This window comes from Heterodontus francisci, chromosome 5 (assembly GCF_036365525.1).
Source record: "Heterodontus francisci isolate sHetFra1 chromosome 5, sHetFra1.hap1, whole genome shotgun sequence".
NCBI classification, from domain to species: domain Eukaryota; kingdom Metazoa; phylum Chordata; class Chondrichthyes; order Heterodontiformes; family Heterodontidae; genus Heterodontus; species Heterodontus francisci.
In genome coordinates, this window is record NC_090375.1 from 152,740,883 (window position 1) to 152,767,540 (window position 26,658).

At 43.3% G+C, this 26,658-nt stretch overlaps 1 protein-coding gene across 2 annotated transcripts in view; it reads left to right on the forward strand.

Moving 5' to 3' along the window:
* Positions 1 to 26,658, forward strand: part of pdcd6ip (programmed cell death 6 interacting protein) — a 116,594-nt gene that overhangs the window by 36,453 nt on the left and 53,483 nt on the right. For both annotated transcript variants that reach the window (XM_068032256.1, XM_068032257.1), the window contains exons 5-6: positions 8,353 to 8,506; positions 16,065 to 16,165. In XM_068032256.1, the coding sequence (XP_067888357.1) occupies positions 8,353 to 8,506; positions 16,065 to 16,165 (255 nt within the window). The remainder of the gene's footprint in view (positions 1 to 8,352; positions 8,507 to 16,064; positions 16,166 to 26,658) is intronic.

Below are 26,658 nucleotides of genomic sequence, written 5' to 3' on the forward strand. Positions count from 1 at the left end.
CAGCTTCTCCACTCTATTCCTGTAACTCAAATCCCTCATGTGTGAAACCATTTTCGTGAATCTTTTCTGCACCCTCTCTAATGTCTTCACGTCCTTTCTAAAGTGTGGTGCCCAGAGTTGGGAACAATACTCCAGTTGAGGTCAAACCAATGTCTTATAAAGGTTTACTCGACCTTTCTTGCTTTTATACTGTATTCTTCTATTTATAAAGCCCAGGATCCTGTATGCCTTATGAACTGCTTTCTCAATCTGCCCTCACCTTCAAGGATTTGTGCACATATACCCTCAGGTCCCTCTGCTCCTGCACCCACTTTAGAATTGTAACCTTTATTTTATATTGCCTCTCCTTATTCTTCCTAATAAAATGTATTACTACACACTTCTCTGCATTAAATTTCATCTGCCATGTGTCGGCCCATTCCGTCAGCCTGTTAATGTCTTCTTGAAGTTTATCACTATCTACCTCACAGTTCATGATATTTCCAAGTTTTGTGTCATCTGCAAATTTTGAAATTGTGCACTGCACACCCAAGTCTTGGTTTATCCTTACGCCCTTTTTTGAACAAGGGTGTAACATTTGCAAGTCTGCAGTCCACTGGCAGCAGCCTTGATCTGGTCCTGGTGACTTATCGACTTTAAGTACAGCCAGCCTTTGGAAGAGCTCCTCTTTCTCTATGACTTGGGCAGCATCATCTTCCATAGTAAAGACAGATGCAAAGTACTCATTCAGTACCTCAGATTCTGTCCTTCTCTCCTTCAAACCTGCCATCATCACCCCTCCTCAAAAGAAATTCTTGACGCCTCTGCTCTTGCAAATTACTGCCCCATCTCCAACCTCCTTTTTCTTTCCAGAGTCCTTGAACGTGTTGTCACCTCCCAAATTTGTGCCTATCTTTCCCGGAGCTCCATGTTTGAATCCCTCCAATTAGATTTTTGCTCTTGCCACAGTATGGAAACTGCGCTTATTAATAAATTACATCTTATGTGACTATGTAAAAGGCAGATGAACCCTCCTCATCCTTCTGCACCTGTCTGTAGCCTTTGACACAGTTGATCACACCATCCTGCTCCAACGCCTCTACGTCATCGCCCAGCGGGCTGGAAATGCACTCTCCTGGTTCCATTCTTATCTAACTAATTCTAGCTGGAGAATCGCATCAATGGCTTCTCTTCCCATTCCCACATAGTTACCTCTGTTGTCGCCCATGCACGTATCCAAGGACTCCTCCTATTTCTAATCTACTTGCTGCCCCTTGGTGTCCTCATCCAAAAGCATGTCAGTTTTTACATGTACGTTGATATCCAGTTGTACCTCACCATCACCCCTCTCAATCCCTTCAATGTCTCTGATTTTTTTTTTTATTCATTCATGGGATGTGGGTGTCACTGGCTATGCCAGCATTTATTGCCCATCCCTAATTGCCCTTGAGAAGGTGGTGGTGAGCTGCCGTCTTGAACTGCTGCAGTCCATGTGACGTAGGTACACCCACAGTGCTGTTAGGAAGGGAGTTCCAGAATTTTGACCCAGCGACAGTGAAGGAACGACGATATAGTTCCAAGTCAGGATGGTGTGTGACTTGGACAGGAACTTGCAGGTGGTGATGTTCCCATGCATTTGCTGCCCTTGTCATTCTAGTTGGTAGAGGTCGCGGGTTTGGAAGGTGCTGCCCCAGTAGCCTTGGTGTGTTGTTGCAGTGTACCTTGTAGATGGTACACACTGCTGCCACTGTGCTTCGGTGGTGGAGGGAGTGAATGTTTGTAGATGGGGTGCCAATCAAGCGGGCTGCTTTGTCCTGGATGGTGTCGAGCTTCTTGAGTGTTGTTGGAGCTGCACCCATCCAGGCAAGTGGAGAGTATTCCATCACACTCCTGACTTGTGCCTTGTAGATGGTGGACAGGCTTTGGGGAGTCAGGAGGTGAGTTACTCGCGCAGGATTCCTAGCCTCTGACCTGCTTTTGTAGCCACATTATTTATATGGCTACTCCAGTTCAGTTTCTGGTCAATGGTAGCCCCCAGGATGTTGATAGTGGGGGATTCAGCGATGGTAATGCCATTGAATGTCAAGGGGAGATGGTTAGATTCTCTTTTGTTGGAGATGGTCATTGCTTGGCACTTGTGTGGCGCAAATGTTACTTGCCATTTATCAGCCCAAGCCTGGATATTGTCCAGGTCTTGCTGCATTTCTACACGGACTGCTTCTCTATCTGAGGAGTCGCGAATGGTGCTGAACATTACGCTATCATCAGCAAACATCCCCACTTCTGATGTTATGATTGAAGGAACGTCATTGATGAAGCAGCTGAAGATGGTGAGGAACTCCTGCAGTGATGTCCTGGAGCTCACATGATTTACCTCCAACAACCACAGCTATCTTCCTTTGCGCTAGGTATGACCCCAACCAGCAGAGAGTTTTCTCCCTGATTCCCATTGACTCCAGTTTTGCTAGGGCTCCTTGATGCCATACTCAGTCAAATGCTGCCTTGATGTCAAGGGCAGTCACGCTCACCTCTTGAGTTCAGCTCTTTTGTCCATGTTTGGACCAAGGTTGTAATGAGGTCAGGAGCTGAGTGGCCCTGGCGGAACCCAAACTGAGCATCACTGAGCAAATAATTGCTTTTCCAACATCCAGTACTGAATGAACTAAATATTGGGAAGACTGAAGCCATTTAGTTTAGTTTAGAGATACAGCACTGAAACAGGCCCTTCGGCCCACCGAGTCTGTGCCGACCATCAGCCACCCATTTATATTAATCCTACACTAATTCCATATTCCTACCGCATCCCCCTATATTTCCCTACCACCTACCTATACTAGGGGCAATTATCACGGCCAATTTTACCTATCAACCTGCAAGTCTTTGGCATGTGGGAGGAAACCGGAGCACCCGGAGGAAACCCGCGCAGACACAGGGAGAACTTGCAGTACCCAGAATTGAACCCAGGTTGCTGGAGCTGTGAGGCTGCGGTGCTAGCCACTGCGCCGCTGTGCCATTGTCTTTGGTCCTCACCACAAACTCTTTCCTCGCCATCGCTTCCATCCCTCTTCCTGGCACCTGTTGAGGCTGAACCAAACTGCCCGCAACCTCTGTGTCATATTTGACCTTTGGATAAGATTTCGACCACATAGCCGTGCCGTCACTAAGACCACCTATTCCCGCATCTGTAACATTGCCTGTCTCCGCCCCACCTCAGCTCTTCTGCTGTATCCCTTGTCCATGCCTTTGTTACCTCCAGTCTTGACTATTCTAACATGCTCCTGACCGGCCTCTCGTATTCTACCCTCTGTAAGCTTGAGGTCATCCAAAACTCTGCTGTCGGTACCCTAACTTGCACCAGATGGCGTTCATCGATTACTCCTGTGGTCGCTGATCTACACTAGCTTCCGGTTAAACAACGCCTTGATTTTAAAATTCTCATTCTTATTTTCAAATCCCTCCATGGCAACTGTCCTAATGTCTTCCTTTGACTCGGTGTCAATTTTTTGTCTGATTATCCTCATGTGCAACACTTGGGGCCGTTTTACTTCCTTGAAGGCGTATGGTTTTGCCCGACGCCCAAACTGAGACTCTGAGGAAACACGACTGGCTGTCAAATCCTCCGATGTTGGAAAAATTGCTCAAATTACTGTAAAAACTTTTTTGCTCAGCAGCATGAAACCACCAGCCCAACGTTGACGCCTAACCTTGCACTGGGTTTTCAGCAGCATCTATTGTCGTTCCATCTGCTGCCAATAATCAGAATACACTATCTTTTCTGATGAGAAAGATTATGCTGTTCAGGCAGGGCGTACTGGTTCCCCCAAAAGGACACAGGATTCTTAGCAATTTTCATGGAAAAAGAAAGGTGCTGATAACATTCACAGCTACACTTAAGCTATCTCCCAATTTGCAATTTAGCAATTCAGTTCTTGTGGTAAGGCACAGCATACTGGAGTCCATCACTCTCTTGTTCTGGGGCCTGCTCATATCATTTGTTATGAATACAAAGCTTGCATTTTTGTTGATTCAAATTCTTGAGCACTCTGCTTTTAAAAATTTTGTCTTAAAGCTGGTTATTTCAGAATGCCAGACCTCATCAGTGCAGGCAACCACAATGAATATTTAGAACGATCTGTACTGAAGTATTCTGTAGTTCTGAGACCTGTACATTACAAGATTTTCATGCAGTTGAGATCATTGTCTTAGAATTTAGATTCTTCCTTGTCTTATTTTCAAGAACTTGCCTCTGCAGAACAAATCTTCCATCGCTCTCTGTTTGAGGAGGGATCTGAATAGCTGGATCAAATAGTGGAAGATGCTACATGAGGGGCATTCTGAAAATGTAAATGGCCAGTTGTGAAATTAAATTTGTACACTCACGATAAATGGACTCTTTTCACTGTCCTTAGGAGCAATTCAGTTTAAACAACTTATATTTAGTGCCTTTAACATAATAAAACAGCCCAAGGTGGTTTACAGGAGCATTATAAAACACCAAGCCACAAAAGGAGTTATTAGGTCAGATGAACAAATGCTTGGTCAAAGAGGTAGGTTTTCAGGAGTGTCTTAAAGGAGAAAAATGAGGTAGAGAGGTGTTGGGAGGGAATTCCAGAGCTTGGGGTCCAGGCAACTGAAGGTGTGCCCACTAATAGTTGAACAATTAACATCGGGGATGTGCAAGAGGCCAGAATTAGAGGGATGCAGGCATCTTGGGAGGTTGTGGGGCTGGCGAAGTTAACAGAATTTTGGGGTCTTAACTTGATCATTCCAAAAAGAGAAGTTCAAGATATTAACCGGGTGATCTGACTAACAATTGCTCACAGCAGTTTACTTCAAAGACCTGCATTCAAAGATTTGGTTTACAAGAAAACACAGTACAAAGGATGAATATAGAAGGACTCCATTGCTGGTATTGTTTCTTTTCACGTTAACATCCAGAGTCGTTAAATTCAATTTCACGTTTCCCCTTTCCTGGATGATTGAGTTTCCTTCCCCATCTCTTCCAAAGCGCAATTCTGATAATTTCCTTATTTCCAAAATGGCTGCAATTTGAGTTGAATTTTGAGAATTTCCATCAGCAATCTGAGAGAAGGCTCCTAACAGACTTTAAAAGGGGTGGTCCTGCTGCCTCAAAGATTTGCATTTATCCAGTTCAATTGCTATCCATCTGAAAACTAGGTCTGCTGCATGGTTTTAAATGGGATTTACAAGAATGTTGCCAGGGCTGAAAGATTGTATAGGCCAGGGTTGTTTTCTTTTGAACAGCGGAGGCAGCGTGGTGACTTAATTGAGGTGTATAAAGTTCTGAGGGTCCTAGACAGAGTAGACAGGAAGGACCTGTCTCCCCTAGCGGAGAGGTCAATTATCAGGGGGCACAGATTTAAGGTGATTGGTAGAAGGATTAGAGGGGATATGAGGAAAAACTTTTTCACCCAGAGCCTGGTGGGTGTCTGGAATTCACTGCCAGGATCGGTGGTGGAGGCAGAAACCCTCAACTCATTTAAAAGGAACCTGGACCTGCACCTGAAGTGCTGTAACCTGCAAGGCTACGGACCAGGTGCTGGAAGGTGGGATTAGATTGGGTGGCTGTTTTTTTCAGCTAGGCGCAGACATGATGCGCTGAATGGCCTCCTTCAGTGCCGTAACTTTTCCATGGTTCTGTGGTAGATGACTTGCACTTTTTGAACATAATTTAGTAGTATTGAAAGGAAAAACTGCAAGTTCTGGAAATCTGAAAGATACAAAATGCTAGTAATGCACAGCAGGTTAGTCAGCATCTGTAAAGAAAGAAGATAGGTTATGATGTTTCAGATGGGTAACCTTCATCAGGACTGAGGGAAAGGTAATTTATTAATGTTGACAGAATGAAGAGGCTCGAGAGGAAGTGGTGGAATCTATAGATACAATCATAGAGCAAGTTCTAGATTAAATAGCCTGCGTACTGCATAAAATAAAAGGTCATTACTGAGATGATAGAGTTATAAAAAAGACTACAGAATATATAGTGAGGGGTGAAAAGTTACAGGGGAGGCCCATATGGCCAAAAGCTTGAACAAATAAGGGAAAATGCGGGGAAAAACTGCAAATGCTGTATATACGAAATTAAGAAAGTGCAATTGTAACAGGGTGGTGAGGAGTGCCATTGGAACTTCTAATGTTTTAGGCTGAGAAAGAGAAGCAGTACAAATTATCTGCATTTATAGTAATTTACCCATTGACTGCAAGTCAGCTACCACAAACTCAACTGCCACTTAGACCCCAGGGAGCAGCCAATGCGCAAGCTGTTAAAGCAGATAATAATTGCCTTCACTAGCATCTTCCAAGTTGTTTAGATCCTACTATATTAACATAAAGTACATATACTTCCAAATGTTTAACTCCAGTTCTCTTCAGTATGCAAAAGGTGCAGAAAATACCATTTTTATAAAGATAGAGTCCATTTTTCCACAACTATGTTCAACTTCATGTGGTTCAGAAGAGAATGTAAGCCTTCATTACAGGCAGATTGCTGTAATAACAGGCAACAGCATAATATTGTGATTCCTTCACCCTGTGCAAATTTTCACTTATTCAAAACTATGCTTTGCAAACATCTCAAAGGAACATTGCTTCTTACTGTTTACAAAATGCCAATTCTGCCAACCCCAGGTATGTGGTTTTGAGGATAATGAATCTTTATTTTTCCAGAGGTCATTGGAGAAAGGCTTCTCCTGGTGTTATCCTGAGCTGTACATTCAGCATTGCCTTGGTTTGATAATTGGTCTGTGATAAGTAGCCAACCTTGACGAGGGTGATAAGTTGGTATCAGTGGCCCTTGGATATGAAGGGGGATCAATTTACTTGAGTTCCTCCTACCTCTTTCTATTCAATGATCTCTGCTGGAAACTGGACTTTACATGGACTCATGCATGAGGGATAGCTACTTCATTGAGATGTCAGGGGACTGCATATCTCAGTATTAATCACTGTCTTTAGATGAGAATGTTGTGGTTAAAAATTCTCCACTGTTGTGAAAAACATTTGCCAAGTCCATGCACATTTCCTGGCCAAGAGGGTAGCTAGGCCTTAAGATGAGGATTGCGATTGTGGCATTTGGCTTCAAATTTGCTTTTGTTTTTAAACTTTACCCATCTGTGATGAGAAATTAATATCTTCTTGAAATTTCATTTCTGTGTCAAAGCTGAAATCAAGAATATGTAGATTCTCTGATACAAACCCAATTTATGCCACTCCTTGGAATAATTCCTTTGTGTTTTGCCATTTTAGTGTATTAGGGCGTCGCAAGATTTGAATTAAGGTGTTTTAATAATGTCATTTGTAATACTTACTACACAGTAATTTAAAAATGCTGTACAGTTTTCCATGTGTCAAAATCACTGAAGCTAGAATGGTGCTGTTAGTGTTCTCTAGTGGTTTAAAGTGTAAATTATTATGGAAAAAATCATTGTCAATGCTAACAGCATTCAAATATCAAATTATAAAAATATTCCTGCTAGTGTTGCTCATGGACAAAGAACATACTTTCTGAAACTATCTTTACTTCACTATTCTGTAACTAATTTTCCCCCTCTTTTTCTGTTTGTCTTCCACTCTTTTCTCTTGCTCTACATCTCTTTCACAAACTTTCTTGTCTCACTAATGTGATTTCTGTAAGCTTTCACTCCTTACTTTCCTTTGTCAGACTGACACTTTTTTTGATTCTCTCACTTGTGCATGTCTCTTAAATATGACCCTCCATTACGTTACTTAATTTCTATCTTAAATGTTCGAAAGCCGAAAGATGGGCATAAGCTGGAAAATTCTTAGGTTGATTAAGTTTCCCATGTCATTTGAAAGCAGATTAATAGTTGCAAGAACTATTGCTATCAAACAGACTGAAGCTGCTTTTTTCTTTCTGGCAGATAAGTGCATTTGTAGTGCATTGAATTTGTCTGAGATTAAGCATTGAAGTGCTACTCATAGGAGTAGGAGTGGGCCATTCACTCCCCCCTATCCTGCTCTGCCATTCAGTTAGATCATGGCTGATCTGCATCTCAATTCCATTTACCCACCATTGCTCCATATCCCTTGATCCCCTTCCCTAGCAATCTTGATCTTAGTCTTGAAAGCTCCAATTGTCTTGAGTATCCACAGCCTATTGGGGGTGGTGGGTGAGTGGGAGAGTTTTCCAGATTTCTACTGCCCTTTGTAGTAGTTCCTGATTTCCGTCCTAAATTGAATAGCTGTAGTTTTAAAATTACTGTCATAGTTATAACTTATGACTCAGGAACTAGTATCTTTACAATATTGAACTGGTCGTGTATTTTTCAAGTTTGTTGCTGTGTACAGACGATGGATGAAATAATCTATGTTTTTCCTTTTTCACTGTAATAGCTTGCCAGTGGAGTTTTCCAGCACATCAAGGATACTGTATTGTCTGCACTGAATCGAGAGCCCACTATGGATATCTCTCCAGATACAGTTGGAACTCTCAGTCTGATCATGTTGGCTCAGGCACAGGAGGTATTTTTCCTTAAAGCAGCAGCTGGTAAATATGACTATTTAAATGTTTTATTTGTACATAGGTTCTTAATGACGCTTGTACTGATTTTAAGATATTCCTACTGCTGCCTTGGTTAAATAAATATACCGTCTGGTCAGTTAATATTTTGGAATAATTTATCTCGGTATGTGCTTATTACTGAATCAAAAAAACAGAAATTGAAGCTAAATTTTAGCGTTTAACTTTAATAACATGAGCTATCATTTTCAAATCACTGTTTTTATTTGACTTGGTGACACTTACAAAACTTTGCTTTCAATATTTGCCTTTCCAGCTGTGCTAATAAAAATGGTACACCTTTCTCAAGTGCTGATATTTTAGTAATTTTTCATGCAATGACCCCCCCCAACAAAATGGATTTTAAAAAATGGAATGATGTCAATAACAAAAAATAATTATAGCAAGCTCACTGTTTTGGGCCAAGCTGCGTTGTTCCCACTCCCACCCAGCACCAAGCACACAAGAAAAGTGGACATGGGCTCTTGTTTCAATGGCTGTGGTTCTGGTATGTGTGCAAAGCCTATGTTGCTAACATACTCGTTGACCTCACTTTTTTTTTCATTTGTAGTCTTGCTCCTTTCGTTCTGTTTTTATTGCTCATCTTTGTTACTGCAAGGATTGTGCACTCTATTCTTCTTCTTGAGTTCTCTGTTCCTTACTCTTGCTCTTCCCCTTAATGGTGCTAATTTCCTTTATGGTACTGCGTTGTTTAACTAGAACAGCTGACCTAACAAATAGATATTTTTCCCACCATTCACTGTGCTGAAATTAGACAGTCTCTCTGTTCCACAGATTGAGAACCAGGACACTAATGTTGTTGTATTATTATGGCCATTGCATGTCATACTGGCACAGCATTACATCTGATTAGTCTGGCTGGTCTAATGAGAAGTCGGATATTAAAATGTAAATATTTTCAAGATAATTATGTTGGTAATGTTTTTGCATCAAGATATTGAATTAATTAAATCTGAATCATTGTACATTTTTAGCTTCAAATTTCAGCATATCTCTGTTCTGTATTGCAAAATACTTTCAACCACAATTGCAGTGGTATCTTTCATATGACATTGGAGTTTTAAACAAAATAGACAACAAGGAGAGCAGATCGTGAAGGTGACCAAAGGCAGTCAGAGATACAGTTTGAGGCTTTTGAAGATGGTGAAAAAGTTAATAAGGTGCATTTTAGGGAGAGAGTTGCAGCGTACCAGTTCCATCACTGACAGTGGAATTGGGGAGGGGATTGAAGGATTCACAGCCAGCTAGGGTTAGAGTGAGAATGTATCCTCGGACTAGAAGCTTGAGAGAGTTGAAGAAGTAGGATGCATAAACATCATGGAGGAAATTGATGACAGATAGGAGCTTTGAAATGGATACACTTGTGGACCTTACACATCTCAGCAAGGAGAGGATGACAGGATGCAGCCTGTGGGGTTTCAAATAAATTATGGTTTTAAAATAGTGGTTTTCGCTTCCCCTCAGTGAGTCCTTGCTCACTTCTCTAATTGTAATTGCAAAGAAATTTAAACAAGAAAGCTGTAAGTTTATTAACCTTAAAACTCTGACTCAGTTAAAACTACTAAAAATACGTGATGCGACCACATTAGCATGTATATGCGATAAACACGCATGCAAATAGAGACAGGAGGAGAAAGAATTCAAGGGGAAAGGTTTGATGTAACAGCTGGAGTTCAGTTACTGGTTTTGGGTTGGATGTCAAGTCTTTGAAGTCAAGTCTTGCAGTTTTCATTGGGGCCCAGTGCACACTTTCAAACTTGTTGCGCTGGTCTTCTGTCTTGAGGCTTAAGTTACTTCTGTGGGTCCCTGGAACTTTGCTTGAGAGAGAGAGCGACAGAGAGAGGGATTGCTTTCTTCTTGAAGTTTAATTGCAGTTCCTTCCAAAAACTGTTCTGTGAGCGCAATTCAATTAACTCCAGGTTGGCCAGTTATGTGACCAGCATTTTTCTTGAGATAGCCTCACCTGTGAGGTTTGTGGATTTCTCACAGCTTACCAGATACACTCTTGAGAGGGCAGGGGGTGGAATGCTAGCTCTTACGCATTCAGTGACTCTCTGTCTCTTGACAAAAACCCATCTGGCTATTTGAATCTGGGAGTACTCTCATTGTCTCCCCATGCACACTGACTTTTAGAATGCAAATGCGCAACCATGTTTTCACCCACTGTTCTGTGGTCTTTTTAAAACAAGTTATGTTCAGCGTCCAGTCATTGTTCAAATAATGTTCCATATGATGAAATTAATATATTTCCATCTGGCAGGTGTGGTTTCTGTCACACTCTGCTCCTGCGTTCTAGATTCCCCGACCTTTGGAAACAATCTCTCAGCTTCTACCCTATCAAGCCCTTTCAGAATCCTGTACTTCTCAATTAGATCGCCTCTCATTCTTCTAAACCCCAGAGAATATAGGCCCAGTTTACTCAGCCTCTCATCATAGGACCACCCCTTCATTCCAGGGACCAATTTAGTAAATCTTTGTTGCACCACCTCCAGTGCAAGTATATCCTTTCTTAAATGTGGAGACCAAAACTGCACACAGTATTCCAGGTGCGGTCTCACCAAAGCTCTGTACAATTTTAGTAAGACTTCTTTATTCCTGTACTCCAACCCCCTTGCAATAAAGACCAATGTGCTATTTCCTTCCTAATAGCCTGCTGCATCTGCATGCTTGTATGAGTACATCCAGGTCTCTCTGAACATCAACACTTACCAGTTTCACACCTTTTTAAAAAGTATTCTGCTTTTCTATTTTTCTGACCAAAGTGAACAACTTCACACTTCCCTACATTATACTCCATTTGCCATCTTGCTGCCTACTTTAACTGTCTATATCTCTTTGCAGCCTCTCTATGTCCTCCCCGCAGCTTACCTTTCTACTGAGCTTTGTATCATCAGAAAAATTAGATATGTTACACTCTTGGCTGAATTTTACAGCCCCGCCCCCCCGACGTCTGGGGTCGTGGCGGGGTTCGGAAAATGCCTCCGGCAGAGGCCCGCTACGGGCCTTGACGCTGGGAAATCCTGGCACAATACTACTGGTAATAGTGAGTCCTCGTGGCGCCCCTTGGCGATGGGAGCCTAATCTGCATATTTAAAAATGTAAATGAATGAATAAATGACCTACCCACTCCCGCCGTCTGTTCTGGGGCGATATTGGTGCCGGTGGCCAGCACTCCCATGCCTTTGGAACACTGGTGGGGAGGGGGAGCAGGTAAAATTCTCTGTGAAGAAGGCGGGGGGTGGGGTGGGGGCGGTACGGGAGCACCATCAGAGTAATTTCATCCGTCTAGGGGACGGTGGGAAGGGGTAAAGTTTGAAGCTCATGAACTTTGGGAGGGCGGAAGTTCAGGTGTACCAGCTAAGTGTTTTGGAGGGGAATGGGTAGAGGGCAGGTGGGGAATTAACCATTTAATTCTGTGGTTAGTGGTGGGGTGGGAGAGGGTCAAGATCAAGTTATTTTATTTTTTAAAAACAATGCCCCTTTAAATTTTAAATTGATATGTAGGGCTTGAAGCCCTTTAAAAATGGCGTCAGCGCCTGCACAAAGGCTGATGACGCTATTGCCGGGAACGAACCACCCACCCTCTCCACGTCATCCCGGGTTTGGGGGGGGTGGGGTGGGGTGGGCTCTGCCCCACTCCGCTGCAGCCATTTAAATGAGCCAGCATTTTTAATATTGCGGCGGATCTGCGAAGTACTGTCTGTGCATGCGGGCCGCCATTGTTTACGGCAGTGGCAATATAAAATCCAGCCCTCTGCCTCTTCATCCAAGTCATAAATATAGAGTGTAAATAGCTGAGGACCCAGCATTGATTCTTGTCGCACCCCACTATTCGCTGTCTGCCAACTTGAAAATGCCCCATTTATGCCCACTCTCTGCTTCCTGTCTGTTAACCAATCCTCTATCCATGAGAATATATTGCCCCCAATACCATGAACCCTAATCTTGCCTATTCATCTTTTATATGGCACCTTATTGAATGCGTTTTGGAAATCCTAGTGCACTACACCTACTTCTTGTGGCCTCCTTGTCTTGAGAGACAATGGGTAAGTGCGTTTGTGGAGCAGCGCCTGGAGTGTCTATAAAGGCTAATTCTAGAGTGATAGACTGTTCCACAGGCGCTGCAGGTAAAATTGGTTGTCGGGGCTGTTTCACAGTTGGCTCTCTCCTTACACTGCTATCTGTTTTCCTGCCAACTGCTAAGTCTCTTCGACTTGCCTCTCTTCAGTCCCGTCTTTATAGCTGTCCGCCTGCTCTGACGATCGCTGGCAACTAGCTGCCACGACTTGTGGTCAATGTCGCAAGACTTCGTGTTGCGTTTGCAAACATCTTTAAAGCGGCTGGTGGGTCTGATACCAGTGACGAGCTCGCTGTACAATGTGTCCTTGGGGATCCTGCCATCTTCCAAGCGGCTCACATGACCAAGCCATCTCAAGTGCTGCTGGCTCAGTAGGGCGTACATGCTGGGGATGTTGGCTGCCTCGAGTACTTCTGCGTTGGAGATACGGTCCAGCCACCTGATGCCAAGGATTCTCCGGAGACAGCGAAGATGGAATGCGTTGAGACATCGCTCTTGGCTGACATACGTTGTCCAGACCTTGCTGCCGTCGAGCAAGGTACTGCGGAAAACAGGCTTGAAACACTTGGACTTTTGTGTTCCGTGTCAGTGTGCCATTTTCCCACGCCGTCTTGGCCAGTGTGGACACAGCGGCAGACGTCTTTACCATGCGCTTGTTGATTTCTGCATCGAGAGGCAGGTTGCTGGTGCTAATTGAGCCCAGGTAGGTGAACTCTTGAACCACTTCCAGAGCGTGGTCGCCGATATTGATGGATGGAGCATTTCTGACGTCCAGTCCCATGATGTTCGTTTTTCTCAAAACTGATGGTTAGGCCAAATCCATTGCAGGCAGCTGCAATCCTGTTGATGAGTCTCTGCAGACACTCTTCAGTGTGAGATGTTAAGGCAGCATCGTCAGCAAAGAGGAGTTCCCTGATGAGGACTTTCCGTACTTTGGTCTTAGCTCTAAGATGGCAAGGTTGAACAACCTGCCATCTGATCTTGTGTGGAGGAAAATTCCTTCTTCTGAAGACTTGAACGCATGTGAGAGCAGCAGTGCATCTACTACATCTACTGGTTCCCCTTTATTTACCCGGCTCATTACATTCTCAAAAAATTCTAATAAATTTGTCAAACAGGATTTTCCTTTAGTAAATCTATGCTGTCTTGTTCTAATCATACTATAGTTTTCCATTAAGACTTCTTTAATAATTTCCAACATCTTCCCAATGACTGATGTTGGGCTAACTGGCCTGTAGTTCCCTGTTTTCTCTCGCACTACTTTTCAAGAAAGGAGGTAAACATTTGCCAACTTCCAATCTGACGGGACCATTCCTGAATCTAAGGAATTCTGGAAAATCGGAACCAGTGCATCCACTACCTCGGCAACTATCTCTTTTAGAACCCTAGGATGTAGGCCCTCTGGTCCCAGGGACTTGTCAGATTTTAGTCCCTCAAGTTTCTCCAATACTTTTTCTCAGCTGATATCAATTTCCTTAATTTCCTCTCTCTTTTTAGCCCCCTAGGTTACTGCCTATTTCTGGTATGGAACTTGTGTGTTCGACATTGAAGAGAGACACAAAATATTTGTTTACTGCCTCTGCCATTTCTTCATTCCCCATGATGATTTCTCCTGTCTCTGTCTCTAAGGGACCAACATCTACTTTAGCTATTCTCCTTTTTATGTGCTTTATGAAAGCTCTTTCAGTCTGTCTTTATATTGCTGGCTAGTTTATTCTCATTCTATTTTTCCTTTTTATGAAGTTTTTGGTGGCCCTTTGCTGGTTTCTAAAACACTCCCAATCCTCAGATCTGCTATTTTCTTTATTGCAACATTGTAAGCTTCCTCTTTTAGTCTGATACTCTCCATAACTTCCTGAGTGAGCCACTTAATGAGTTTTTGGTTTTGAACGGAATGTACTTTTGTTGAACACTTAGAATTGTTTCTTTAAATATTTCCCACTGTTCATTTACCACCATACCTTCCAGTCTGTTTACCCAATTAACCTTAGCCAGTTCTCCCTTCGTACCTTCGCAATTGGTTTTGTTTAAGTTTAAGATTCTTCTTTGTGATTGAAATGTCACTTTCAAACTTAACATGAAATTCAATGATATTATGATCACTATTTCCCAGTGGATCTTTTACAATGACATTGCATATTAACCCTGTATCATTATACAATACGAGATCCCCTAAGATAGGTTCATCCTCAGTAGGTTCTGCAATGTATTGCTCCAAGAAACTCACAAAAACATTCTACGAATTAATTTTTTCGACCACTGTTGCCAATTTGATTGTCCTAGTCTATATGCAGATTCCAAGTCTCCCACAATTAATACAGTACCATTACAAGCTCCAGTAATTCCCTGCTTAATGTTCTATCCAATCATATACCTACTGTGGAAGGCTTAGAAACAAAATTATGCAAGTATTTGATTTGGAAAAGAATACTGATTACATTTTCCATAGTTTATTCCTGCTAAAATATCAGTAACAAGTGCTGGCAAAGTTCTACAGAGTTTGGAAACTTATGGAAAGATCTCCAGAATGTAAACTTTTCAGTTTATTATTGAGTCTAGTTGGACGAACATTAGTTAGCAGCTGGGCCATCCTGAATTTAAACATTGTTTTGAAATTAAGTTCCAAGTAAACGGATTACATTTATGGTGGCCTTTTAAGCAGACGCACACATCTTTTTGAAGCCCATTTTGACAGGGTTTAAAAAATTCTAGTGACATTTGTAATCACTAAATGGTGACGCTCCTCTCGTTTGAAAACCTGTTTTTAACTGTGTTGCTTGGTTATTATTTAATTGTGCATTTTTTTCAGTGGGCTGATATGCTGGGTTGAGTCATTCTATAAGTGGTTGAGCAAATGCGATGTGTAATTTATATGCAAAACTGAACACTTCATACAAATATACAAGGGTGACATTTTTTGTCTCATGAATGGCATAGATTCATAACGTTGGGCTTTGGGGCTCATATGTAAGTTTTGTTCCCATGTTGATGCTAATTTGTATATATCTGAACTTCCTGGTGTTCTGCTTGAAGGTTTAGCCACCTATTAAGCAAGAGTTTAATAAATGGTCCTTTCCAAGCAAAATAAGTAACACATAAGTTTCCTGGACTTGGAGGGGCCAACTTGTCAGCATTTGGAAACTTCATGCAGCCCTAGGTTGTATCTTGTACATTGTATTGTATCTTGAGAATGGTTGGCTTTATTATACCCTTTAATTACTTTAGTAAATCGTTTTACGTCATATGTAATCTGATGAAATGGCTTTTAGTTTTAATTTTCAGTGCTTGAAATGTGATTTATATCAACATTTTCTGGGGTTGGTAGACTTTACAATTTTAGCAGTACCCATTTAGATTATATTGGGATGTATGAAGTGAGTAAATTGAGATGGGCATTTGAAGCAGTTTGCTCATGTTCACATTGTTTTGGACAACTCTGTTTTGCAGATAAAATGAAAGATGCAATAGTAGCTAAACTTGCAAATCAAGCTGCAGATTACTATGGAGATGCCTTCAAACAGTGCCAGTATAAGGAAAATTTGCCTAAGGTAAGGTCAAAGTCTATACAATGGTACTTGGCATTTGATTTGTAAATAAAATAGATAACCGTACAGTTCAATTTAGGGAGCAGTTAGCAAGGATTTGTCTGCAGAATTAATCTGAGATAAATCTGGTCCTGAGAGGTTATGTCACAAACTTAAATTTTTCCTAGTTCTCTAGTTTTTTGTTACTCATGAGGTCAAATAACCTTATTTTATTTGAAATTCATTATTGTATGAAAAAAAATTTAAAATTGCTTTTTAAAGCCTATGTGGAATTTTATTTTTACCATGAAAATTTTTCTCACCGAGGCCAAAACCCTTGCCAAAAAATTATTTCAGATTGCTAAGGTTTTCTTCATTTTTGAATGTGTTTTCATACTTTGGGCATGACTACTATCTCATTACAGGAAAAAACATTCTCATTATTTGGAAAAAGTTGTATGAATGGAATACAATGTACACAGCCTGTAAAAAAAAAAAAGTCGTAAAATTGGGTTTCATAAGTACCTAAAACTTATTGTCTAGTTGTGTCAAACTTTACCTAAAACTTAACAAGACCAGTTTTGCTGCTCTTCGTTCCATTGCAAGTGTTGTAGTGAGAGAATTAACACTTTAACAAATTTCTAAGAGTATTTCTTTATTTCTATCAATGACTAAAATTAAATGTTTATTTTTCTACACTCTGCTGACCATTGCTATATGTTCAGCTGGTGTTATATGGCTACTCTTGCAAATGATCTGCCATGCAACAGCTTTTGTTTTTATGTATTTCTTTACGTAGCAATTCTGTAGATGTCTCTGCCACATCCCTCCCTTCTCCCTAGTCCAGAGGGCCAAATTTCCTTAAGTCACCCTCTGTCCTAACCCTGAGCTTGTATCTTTGTTCAGTTTCTCTCCCATTTCCCCTCAAGCCCCTTCTGAGCTGCTCTTGTCCATCAGTCTCACTTCCGCTCTCTCGACCTAGTCCCGCTAATCTACTAATCACCAAACTTTCTTTCCTGGCTCCCATGTTGGCTGACATTGTTAACGATTCTCTCTCCTCAGGTCTGTACCCCTCTCCTTCAAATCTACCTTCCTCATCCCACTCAAAAGCCAACAGTTGACTCCATCGTCCTTGCAATCTACTGCCACATCTCCAATTTCCCTTTCATATCCCAAGTCCTTGAATGTGTTTTACCCTCCCAAATTTGTGCCATCCTTCCTGGAACTCTGTAGTCCTCCAATCAGGTTTCCAACCATGCCACAATCCCAAAACTGCTCTGATCGAAGTCATAAACAACATCCTATGTGACAGCGACAGTGACTAGGGTAAACCATTCCTCCTCATCCTTTGTCACGTCTGCAACACAGTTGATGTCACCATCCTCCTCCAATGCCTCCCTACTTTCGTCCAGCTGGGTGGGATTCCACTTGCCTGGTTGCATTCTTATCTATCTAATCGCAGAGAATCATCTGCAATGGCTTCTTTTTCCACTGCTGCACAGTTACCTCTGGTGTCCCCCAAGGATCTTTCCTTGGCCGCCTCTTTCTCATTTGTATGCTGCACTTGATGACATCATCCAAAACACGTCAGTTTCCATGTGTATGTTGACAACACTGAGCTCCACCTCACCTCCATCTCTCGCGACCCCTCCGTTGTCTGTAAGTCGTCAGACTGTTTGTCTGGCATCCAGTACTGGGTAAGCAGAAATTTCCACCAGTTAAGTATTAGGAAGGTTGAAGCCATTGTCTTCCGGGGTTCTCTGCCCCAAGCTCCACTCTAGCTGCCGACTCCATTCCCTTTCCCTGGGAGATGTCTGAGGCTGAGCCAGATTGTTGGTAACCTTGGTGTTACATTTGACTGAGATGAGCTTCCAAACGCACATTTGTGTCATTGCGTAGACTGCCTATTTGCACTTCTGTGATATTGCCCGACTCTGCACCTGTCTTAGCTCTTCGCCTGCTGTAACCTCTAAACATGACTATCTCAGTGCATTTTTGGTTGACAGCCTCTGTTTTACCCTCTGTAAACTTGAGGTCTACCTAACTCGCACCAACTCCTGTTCACCCATCACCCCTGTGCTTGCCGACCTACATTGGCTCCCAGTTATGCAACAACTTGATTTTAAAACTCTCGTTCTTGTTTTCAAATCGTTGCTTGGGTCTTGTCTGTGCCTATCTCTAAAATATTCTGCAGCCTCACCACCCTCCAAAATATCTGAGTTCCTTTAATACTGGTCTCTTGAACATCCATGATTTTATTCACTTCACCATTGGTGGCTGTGCCATCAGCAGCTTGGCCCCTCAGCTCTGAAGTTCCGTCCCTGAACCTCTCTACCTCACTTTCCAAGACACACACATTTCTTAAAGACATTCATTAAAACCTACCTCTTTGATCAAGTTTTTGGCCATCTGCCCAAGTATCGCCTTATGTGGCTCAGTTTCTAATTTTGCTTTATAAAGCTCCTGTGAATTGCCTTGGGATGTTTTAATACACTGTTGTGGTTTTTTTGTGGAATTCAATAAACTACAGGTTAAAACTAGAGTGGATATGTATAAAACTGATCAATCGTATTCAGGGAAAGGGGCCTATATTCTCTGGAGTTCGAAGAATGAAAGGTAACCTCAGTGAAGCATAGATTCTGAGAGGTCATGACATGGTAGATGCTACGACGCTGTTTCTGCAGTCTGGCGACTCTAGAACTAGGGGATATAGTCTCAGGTTAAGTGCTAAGCCATTTAGGACTGAGGTGAGGAGAAAGTTCTTGGTTCAGTGTTGTGAATCTTTGGAATTCTCTACCCCAAAGGGTCGTAGCTGCCCAGTTGTTGACTATATTCAAGACTGAGATCGATAGATTTTGTGACTCAAAGGGAATCGAGGGATATGGGGATCAAGCAGGAAAGTGGAGTTAATGTTAAAGATCATCCCTGATGATATTGAATGGTAGAGCAGGCCCAAGGTGCTCTATGGCCTACTTCTACTCCTGTTATGTTCTTAAGTTAATGGCCATATTCTCAGTTTGAATTGCCATGTGTATTTGCAGCAGACAGATTGTACTGGATCACCAGTTTCCCACACAGTAGATAAATTTAATTGATGCTGATATTTACTTGTAGTCGATAGCTAAATTCTTGTTGTAAATCTTAAGATTTTTCATGAAGTTCATGATTTTGTGAGGCTTCAATGTTTTTGAATTAAAGTTGCTAAATAAATGCATGCAATCGCAACAGCTGCAGTTTTGCAAGTAAATAATTAAAATAAAGTGCTAATTGATTAACTGGTGTATGCAGTATTCAGGCTTATGTGTGAATTTTTGGGGTTGAGGATGTATAGACATTGAGAACACCAAACAATTCAGGGATAGAATACTTTTTCAAACAGCAGTTCCTATAATCTGGCAATAGTACTGAAGACCTGTGCTCCAGAACTTGCCACGCCCCTAGCCAAGCTGTTCCTGTACAGCTACAACACTGGCATCTACCCTGCAATGTGGAAGATTGCCCAGGTATGTCCTGGACACAAAAAGCAGGACAAGTCCAACCCGGCCAATTACTGCCCCATCAGCCTACTCTCAACCATCAGTAAAGTGGTGGAAGGTGTCATCAACAGTGCCATCAAGCGGCACTTGCTTAGCAATAACCTGCTCAGTGGCGCTCAGTTTGTGTTCCGCCAGGGCTACTCAGCTCCTGACTTCATTACAGCCTTGGTTCAAACATGGACAAAAGAGCTGAACTCCAGAGGTGAGGTGAGAGTGACTGCCCTTGACATCAAGGCAGCATTTGACTGAGTATGGCATCAAGGAGCCCTAGCAAAACTGAGGTCAATGGGAATCGGGGAAAACCCTCCACTGGCTGGACTCATACCTAGCACAAAGCAAGATGGTTGTGGTTGTTGGAGGTCAATCATCTGAGCTCCAGGATATCACTGCAGGAGTTCCTCAGGGTCGTGTCCTAGGCCCAACGATCTTCCTTCAATCATGAGGTCAGAAATGGGGATGTTCGCTGATGATTGCACAATGTTCAGCACCATTCGTGACTCCTCAGATACTGAAGCAGTGCTTGTAGAAATGCAGCAAGACCTGGACAATATCCAGGCTTGGGCTGATAAATGGCAAGTAACATTTGCGCCACTCAAGTGCCAGGCAATGACCATTTCCAACAAGAGGGAATCTAACCATCTCCCCATGACTTTCAACGGCATTACCATCGCTGATTCCCCCACTGTCAACATCCTAGGGGCTATCATTAACCAGAAACCGAACTGGAGTAGCCATATAAAGACCGTGGCTACGAGAGCAGGTCAGAGGCAAGGAATCCTGAGGCGAGTAACTCACCTCCTGACTCCCCAAAGCCTGTCCTCTATCTCCAAGGCACAAGTCAGGAGTTTGATGGAATACTCTCCACTTGCCTGGATGGATGCAGCTCCAACAACACTCAAGAAGCTTGACACCATCCAGGACAAAGCAGCCCGCTTGATTAGCACCCTATCTACAAACATTCACTCCCTACACCACCAATGCACAGTGGCAGCAGTGTGTACCATCTACGTGATGCACTGCAGCAACGCACCAAGGCTCCTTCGAAAGCACCTTCCAAACCCGCGACCTCTACAAACAAGAAAGACGAGGGCAGCAAATACATGGCAACACCACCACCTGCAAGCTCCCATCCAAGTCACACACCATCCTGACTTGGAACTATATCGCCGTTCCTTCACTGTCGCTGGGTCAAAGTCCTGGAGCTCCCTTCCTAACAGCACTGTTACCTACCCCAAATGGACTGCAGCGGTTCAAGAAGGCAGCTCACCACCACCTTCTCGAGGGCAATTGGGGATGGGCAATAAATGCTGGCCTGGCCAGCGATGCCCACATCCCATGAATGATGAAAAAAAATGTATGTGTATCAACTCAAACTGAGGTACACTCCACGTTTCATGCCCCACATAAACATTAGAGATTCCACTCCTCGCGATTGAATGAATGCTGAAGACGATGCAATCAAACTGCCATGCTCTTACTCACCTGGTCCTGTTCCAAATCATTTTGGGCAGAGATCTTAAATGGTCCGAGGGATGTGTGGGCGACCGGGAAGCACTGATGAACACAGTTTACTTATTTATGTGAAGAGATTCCAAGGATAAGTCTTACTTTTCCTCACTAAGATGTGGCTGAAGTATCTTTGGGGCATATTCCAGTCAGGGCATATGATGTAAAACCTCCACCTAGAACTGGGAAATTGCTAGTCGTCTAGACCAGTTTCCTGTAGGTTTATACAACAAGTAGAATCATAGCATAAAAACAAAATACTGCGGATGCTCGAAATCAGAAATTAAAACAGAAAGTGCTGGAAATAGCATCTGTGGAGAGAGAAACAGTTAATGTTTCAGGTCTGTGACATTTTGAAAGGCGATGTACTGGGTCATGTCAGGCAGGCGCCATATTTAAAAGGCAGTCAGCAATCGATTGAAAGTCAGGAGCACTGGAAGACATTGGGAGTGAGGCCTAACAACTAGTGTATTGTTGAGAGATGGCAGCAGCCAGAGCAAGGATGGAGCCCAGGTTTTCTGCAACCTCCCTGGAGGTGCTGCTCAAGATGGCAAGGGCATGGAGGGAAGTTGTTTTCCCTTGTGACGGGTGGAGGAGGCCAGCTAGGCAGATGAAGAGGGCATGGCTGGAAATCGCAGAGGAGGTGTGCAGCCATGGGTGGTCCCATGTCCATTGCTGTAGTGCAGGAAAAGGATCAATGACCCGATGTGGTCGAGCAAGGTGAGTGCAGTGCATAACACTAAGCTCGCAGCCTTAAATGTCACAAAAGAATATGAAATTAAATCGGAGAAGAGGTTGCTCACCCAGTCAGCGGCAATGCCCAGGCAGCAACATTGGCTGTCAGATGCACATTTGACTCTCTGTGGAAGACACTGATCAGTTAGAGTTAATCCCTGCACTGCCAGTGATGAATGACTGCTTGCAGCAGGCATCCCTGCAGAGCCATGATGCAAAGTGAGGCTGCCACCAACATAGGCATGGTGCGTGTCTATGATGGGCAAATGACCAGTGTTATTTTATGTGCTTGCAAGGGAAGCGAGCTCACGTTGCGTGAGATGAGGAGGACTGGAGGCAGCTTGCCATTTCTCAAGGTCCAACATACGAGCATATGAATTGGAAGCAGGAGTAGGCCATTTAGCCCCTCAAGCTTGCTACGCCATTTGATAAGAACATGGCTGATCTGATTGTGGCCTAAACTGTACTTTCCTGTGTACACGCTATAACTGTTGACTCCCTTGTCGATCAAGAATCTATCGAACTCAGCCTTAAAAATATTCAATCACCCTGCCTGCACTGCTTTCTGGGGAAGAGAAATCCACAGGCTAACAACCCTCTGAGAAAAGATTTCTCCTCATTTTCACCTTAAATGAGAGACCCCTTATTTTTAAACTGTCCCCTAGTTCTAGTCTCTCCCCACAAGGGGAAACATCCTTTCAGCATCCACCCTGTCAAGTCCCCTCAGGATTTGATATGTTTTGATAAGATCACCTCTTCTAAACTCCAATGGATACAGGCCCAACTTGTCCTCATAACGATAACACCTTCATCCCAGGAATCAGTCGAGTGAACCTTATAATGCAGTTATATTCTAAGTACTCCAGATGTGGTCTCACCAACGTCCTGTACAACTGTAGCAAAACTTCCCTGCTTTTATATTCCATTTCCCTTGCAATAAACAACAGCATTCCATTTGCCTTCCTAATCACTTGCTGTACCTGCATACTAACTTTTTGTTAATCATGTACCAGGATGCCCAGATCCCCCTGTGCCACAGAGTTTTACAATCTCTCTCCTTTTAAATAATCTACTGCTTTTCTATTCTTTCTGCCAAAGGGACAAGTTCACATTTTTCCACATTCTAACCAAATCACAGAATTGTTACAGTGCAGAAGGAGGCCAGTCAGGCCATAGCGCCTGCACTGGCTCTCCGAAAGAGCAATTCATTTAGTGCCTTTCCCCTGCCTTCTCCTCGTAACCCTGCACATTCTTCCTTTTGATGTAACAGTCTAATTCCCTTTTGAATGCTTCGGTTGAACCTGCTTCCACCACACTCTCAGGCAGTGCATTCGAGACCTTAACCACTTGCAGCGTGAAAAAGTTTTTCCTCATGTCCCTTTTGCTTTTACCAATTGGTTAACACAGAAAACAGAGAGTAGGAAGAAACGGGTCATTCTCATGCTGGCAAGCTGTTACTAGTGGGGTACTGCAAAGATCAGTGCTTGGGCCACAGCTATTCACAATCTATATAAATAATTTGGATGTGGGGACCAATTGTAATATTTCCAAATTTGCTGATGACACAAAACTAGGTGGAAATGTGAGTTGTGAGGAGGATGTAAGGAGGCTTTAAGGGGACTTGGACAGGCTAAGTGAATGGGCAAGAACATGGCAGATGGAATATAATGTGAATAAGTGTGAAATTATCCACTTTGGTAGGAAAAAAACCCAGAAAGGCAGAGTATTTCTTCAATGGTGAGATGTTGGGAAGTGTTGATGTCCAAAGGGACCTGAGTGTCCTTGTTCGTGAGTCACTAAAAGCTAGTATGCAGGTGCAGCAAGCAATTAGGAAGGCAAATGGCATGTTGGCTTTCATTGCAAGAGGATTTGAGAACAGGAGTAAAGATGCTGCAATGGTATAAACCCTTGGTGAGACTGCATCTGGAGTATTGTGTACAGTTTTGGTCTCCTTATCCAAAGAAGGGTATGCTTGCCATAGAGGGATTGCAGCGGAGGTTCACCAGACTAATCCCTGGGACGGCGGGATTGTCTTATGAGGAGAGATTGCAGAAACTGGGCCTGTATTCTCTAGAGTTTCAAAGAATGAAAGGTGTTCTCATTGAAACTTACAAAATTGTTCCAGGGCGTGACAGGATAGATATGGTAGGATGTTTCCTCTGCCTGGTGAGTCTAGAACCAGGGGACGCAGTCTCAAAATAAGTGGCAGGCCACTTCAAACTGAGATGAGGAGGAATTTCTTTGCTCAGAGGGTGGTGAATCCTTGAAATTCTCTACCACAGAGGGTTTTGGAAGCTCAATCATTGAGTATGTTCAAGACAGAAAGTAATACATTTCTGGATACTAATGACATCAAGGGATGTTGTGGGAAAAACGGCATTGAGGTAGATGATCAATATTCTGTTTGAATAGTGGAGCAGGCTCAACGTGCCAAATGGCCTACTCCTGCTCCTTTTTGCCATGTTCCTGTCCTTCCGAAATGTCAAGTACCCTTGAATATTCAGGCCACAGCCTTGGTCACCTTGCAGCCACGTCACTGTAATGGCTATCAGGCCATCCATATTTATTTCTATTTGTGCTGACAGTTTATCCGTTTTGTTACAAATACTGCATGCATGCAGATACAGAGCCTTTAGTTCTGTCTTTTTACTATTTTTGCAAACTCCGGCCTTGTCTGCTGGCGCACTGTTACGTTTGTATGCTCTGTTCCTTCCTGCCATGCTCCGATTATCATTACCCTTATTGCTACCTTTTTCTATTGCTTTGTCCTTTTCCTTTTAATTCACATCTTTTCTCACATGATTCTCCCCCCCCCCCCCCCCCCCACTGCTTAATTTAAAGCCCTGTCTACTGCCCTAGTTACACAACTCGCCAGAACACTGGTCCCAGCGAGGTTTGGATGAAGACCGTCCCAATGGTTCAGTTCCCACTTTTCCCAGTACTGTTGCCAGTGCCCCATGAATCGAAACTTATTCTGCCCACACCAATCTTTGAGCCACGCATTCAACTCTATCCTCTGCCAATTTGCTCGTGGCTCAGGTAATAATCCAGTGAGAACCTTTTGTGGTTCTGCTTTTTACTTTCGCCCCTAGCTGCACATGCTCCCTAAGCAGAACCTCTTTCCTAGTACCCTGTCTATGTCATTGGTATCTGCGTGGATCATGACAACTTGTTCTTCCCCCTCCCAATGCAAGTTCCACTCCAGCCCTGAACAGATGTCCTGAACCTTGGTACTGGGCAGGCAACACAGCCTTCTGGACTCTCGCTCAATTCTACAGAGAACTGTGTCTATCCCCTTGACTATACGGTTTCCTATCACCACTATATTCCTATTTACTCCCCCTGCTTGAATAGTTTCCAATACCATCGTCAGTTTGCTCATCCTTGCTGCAGCTCCCTTGTCATCCGTTCAAGCTGAAAGGACCTCAAACCTGTTGGACAGTTAGAGTCATAGAGTCAGACAGCATAGAAGCAGGCCCTTCGGCCCACCGCGTCCATGCCAACCATAATGCTTATCTATACTAATCCCACCTGCCTGCATTAATTCCATATCCCTCTGTGCCATGCTCATTCAAGTACCTGTCCAGATGCCTCTTAAATGTCGCTACTGTTCCTGCCTCCACCACCTCCTCAGGCAGCTCATTCCAGATACCCACTATTCATTGTGTGAAAAATTTACCCCTTTGTTTCCCTTTAAACCTCCTCCCTCTCACCTTAAATCTGTGCCCTCTAGTTTTAGTCACCCTACCATGGGAAACAGACTCTGGCTATCTACCCTATCTATGCCTCTCATAATTTTATATACCTCTATCATGTCCGCACTCAGCCTCCTTCGCTCCAGGGAAAATAGACCCAGCCTATCTAATCTCTCTTTATAACTCAAGCCCTCCAAACCAGGCAACATCCTTGTGAGTCTTTTCTGCACCCTCTCTAGCTTAATCACATCTTTCCTGTAGTGCGGCGACTAGAACTGCACGCAGTACTCCAAATGCGGCCTAATCAACATTATGTACAACTGTAACATGACATCCCCACTCTTGTACTCAATGCCTCGACCGATGAAGGCAAGCCTTCACCACCCTGTCTACCTGTGTTGCCACTTTCAGGGAACTATGTACTTGCACCCCAAGGCGCCTCTGCTCAAGAACGCTCCCCAGGGCCCTGCCATTTACTGTATATGGCCTGCCCTGGTTTAACTTCCCAAAATGCATCACTTCTCACTTGTCTGTGTTAAATTTCATTTGCCACTCCCTTGCCCACTTTCTCAGTTGATCTCTTTCCTGTTGTAACCTTAGACAAGCTTCTTCACTGTTCACTATACCACCAATTTTGGTGTCATCTGCAAACTTACTAATCATGCCCCTTACATTCACATCCAAGTCATTAATATATATGACAAACAACACAGGGCCCAGCACCGATCCCTGCGGCACACCACTGGTCACCGGCCTCCAATGTGAAAAATAACCTTCCACTACCACCCTCTGCCTCCTATCACCAAGCCAATTTTGTATCCAATTTGCTAGCTCACCATGGATCCCATGTGTTCGAAAGCTCCTCCACTTCTGCCTTCTTGATCCCCATACTTTCCTCACTTGCAGTCACACCCCCCATCCCATCCTTGACTACTGACCAAATCAGAGGGCCATCTCCGAAGGAGTGTGACTGCTTTCAGAAACGGTGTCTAGGTCGCTTTCCCCTTCCCTCGTACATTGCAGTGTCTGTAGCTCGGCCTGCAGC